This window comes from Alligator sinensis, unplaced genomic scaffold (genome assembly GCF_000455745.1).
Source record: "Alligator sinensis unplaced genomic scaffold, ASM45574v1 scaffold366_1, whole genome shotgun sequence".
Classification (NCBI taxonomy): Eukaryota; Metazoa; Chordata; order Crocodylia; family Alligatoridae; genus Alligator; species Alligator sinensis.
Window position 1 is genome coordinate 516661 of NW_005841851.1, and position 2613 is coordinate 519273.

Sequence of the window (2613 nt, forward strand, 5' to 3'; positions counted from 1 at the left end):
GAAGGTTTGCCAGGAAGTTTAGTGGAGCAGTCTTTGGCTTTTTAAATGTTCTAGCATGGTTATTCTTTCACCAAAGATGATCTGGAAAATGCACATGGATGAACTGTTCATGGTTTTTTCCTTACAGGCATTAGGTGAACTGTGTGAAATCAAGTTTGGGAAAACACACCCCATGTGCAGCTTGGTAAGTATATCCTGATTGATTTAGTATGCCAGAAATGCTGTAAAATGGCATGAGTAGAGAAATTGTTCTCTTGAAGCTTGCATTTCTTTAAAAACAAGGTGCAACCACAGTTTTGTGAAGTGTAGCTTTGGGCATATTTATTTTTGGAAAGAATGTACTTTCAGGTAATTAGTTCTATTGATAAATTCACTTTTTCCTACATATCGACACAGTGTTTCTGCTACATAGTACATAGTGCTCACCTAGCGTGTTTACAAAGCCCTCGGGAAATATAACTGATTTTTCTCTTAAAACATTGAGTGTTTGGGATTTTTTACAACTGGAAAACCAAGCCTCAGAGAAGTGGCTTGTCCTAAAATCACAAAAGTCAGTTGGTTGAGCCAGATAAATTCCTGGCTTTCAGCCCTGAGCTGAAAACTGGTACGGCCACCTCTTGATCAGCAAGGAACCTGGTTTCCTCTGTTTAAAAATCCCAGATTCTCTGATGAAAATCCCAATTTTTCTGATTGAAAAAATGCCAAATCTGCATTTTTTTTGCAATTAAAATGAAAAGCCCCTTTTATATACAGGTATCAGTTGAACACAATTTTTATTGATGGATTTACAATTTTAAAGCACTTTGGAAGCCTACCAGTGCCACCATCATTATAATAAATTAAGTTCTAAATAGTTATTTATCTTGGTGTTTGGTTGGGGTTTTTTTTATCAAGGAAAATCGGAGCTCCCTCTGTCCCCTTTTGTCATCAGGACATGGGTCCAGCTGTGGCTGTCCCCCTGGCTACTTTCTGGTGCTGAGCAGGCCTAATATGCCAGTGCCCTGCCCTTGCTCATGCTGTTGCCCATCACTCCTGACCCATAGCAGTCCCAGCACTGCTGGTGCCTGTCACTCCCGATCCATTATCCCTAGGACCCAGCCCCCCAGTGTGTGAGGAAGGTGGTGGGTGTGTGGGGAAAGGGGGATGTGGGCACAGGCGACATGGAGGCGGGGGGCACATGCCCCCCCAGATTTCGGCACTCAGTGGGGTGTGAGGCTGCAGCCAAGCTGGACCAGCTCCAGGCAGAAGCAGCTTCTGTAGCCCAGCAGGCAGGACCCAGCACAGGAGGGAGCTCCATGCTAGCATGGCTGCCAAGGTCAGGTGCAGCAGCTGTGAAGTTATGCCCCTCATTGCTGCTGGGTGGGCAGAGAGCACCTCACCTTGACAGCCATGGTGACATGGCACTCCCTCCCATGCCAGGTACCATGTGCTGGGCCACAGAAATGACTCCTTTCTGCAGCTGATCTGGCCCAGTTGCCACCCTATGCCCCACTGTGAGTGCAGAAATCTCAGGGGGCATATGTTTCCCCCCAACCCTCCCCATGTGTACACACACATCGCCTGTGTTCCCTTCCCCCACCTGCCTCCTTAAACTTACCTGGAGGAAGCTGCTGGAGCTGCTGTCCACCACACTGCCTGGTTGCCACATGCATGTGCACATGGTGCACCCTGCATCCCTCTTTCCCCATCCCCAAGCAGCCTTTGCTGGCTGGAACTCTTGTCAGCCTGCAAGGGGAAACCTGTGGTTTCCTGGGTTTTTCTCTTTTAAAGGAAAACAAATCTGTGTTTTTCTCCTTTTAATGTAGAAAATCCAAATTTTTTTCCTGAGCAAACAGAAAACCTGGATCCCTGCTGATCAGCTTGCAGGTTTGTTGATGGACTGTTGTTTCAATTGAATCATTTCCTTGGCACTGCCAGTCTGGTCAGGATTTGCATCTATAATTTCATAGATTTCATAGACATCAGGGCTGGAAGGGACCTCGGAAGATCATCGAGTCCAGCCCCCTGCCCAAAGGGCAGGAAGTCAGCTGGGGTCATAGGATCCCAGCAAGATAAGCATCCAGTTTCATCTTGAAGGTGTTCAATGAAGGCGCTTGAACCACCTCCGGTGGCAGGCTGTTCCAGACCTTGGGGGCTCGGACAGTAAAGAAATTCTTCCTTATGTCCAGCCTGAAACGATCTTGAAGTAGTTTGTGACCATTCAACCTCGTCATCCCTTGGGGCGCTCTGGTGAACAAACGTTCCCCCAGATGCTGGTGGTCACCCCTGATAAACTTGTAGGTGGCCATCAGATCACCCCTGAGCCTGCGCCTTTTCAGGCTAAAGAGCCCCAGGGCTCTCAGCCTGTCATCGTAGGGTCTGCTTCCCTGACCTCTGATCATGCGCGTGGCTCTTCTCTGGACTCTCTCAAGCTTCTCCACATCCTTTTTGAATTGTGGAGCCCAAAACTGGACACAGTACTCCAGCTGCGGCCTCACTAAGGCCGAGTACAGGGGGAGAATGACGTCCCGGGATTTGCTTGAGAGACGTCCCGGGATTTGCTTGAGACGTCCCGGGATTTGCTTGAGATCATCGAGTCTGACCCCCTGCATAGGCAGGGAAGAGTGCTGGGTG

General features: G+C 48.6%; 1 protein-coding gene across 5 annotated transcripts in view; it reads left to right on the top strand.

Moving 5' to 3' along the window:
* Nucleotides 1-2613, top strand: part of UBE4B (ubiquitination factor E4B) — a 70147-nt gene that overhangs the window by 42564 nt on the left and 24970 nt on the right. For all 5 annotated transcript variants that reach the window (XM_025211245.1, XM_006016153.2, XM_025211251.1 and 2 more), the window contains one exon: nucleotides 128-184. In XM_025211245.1, the coding sequence (XP_025067030.1) occupies nucleotides 128-184 (57 nt within the window). The remainder of the gene's footprint in view (nucleotides 1-127; nucleotides 185-2613) is intronic.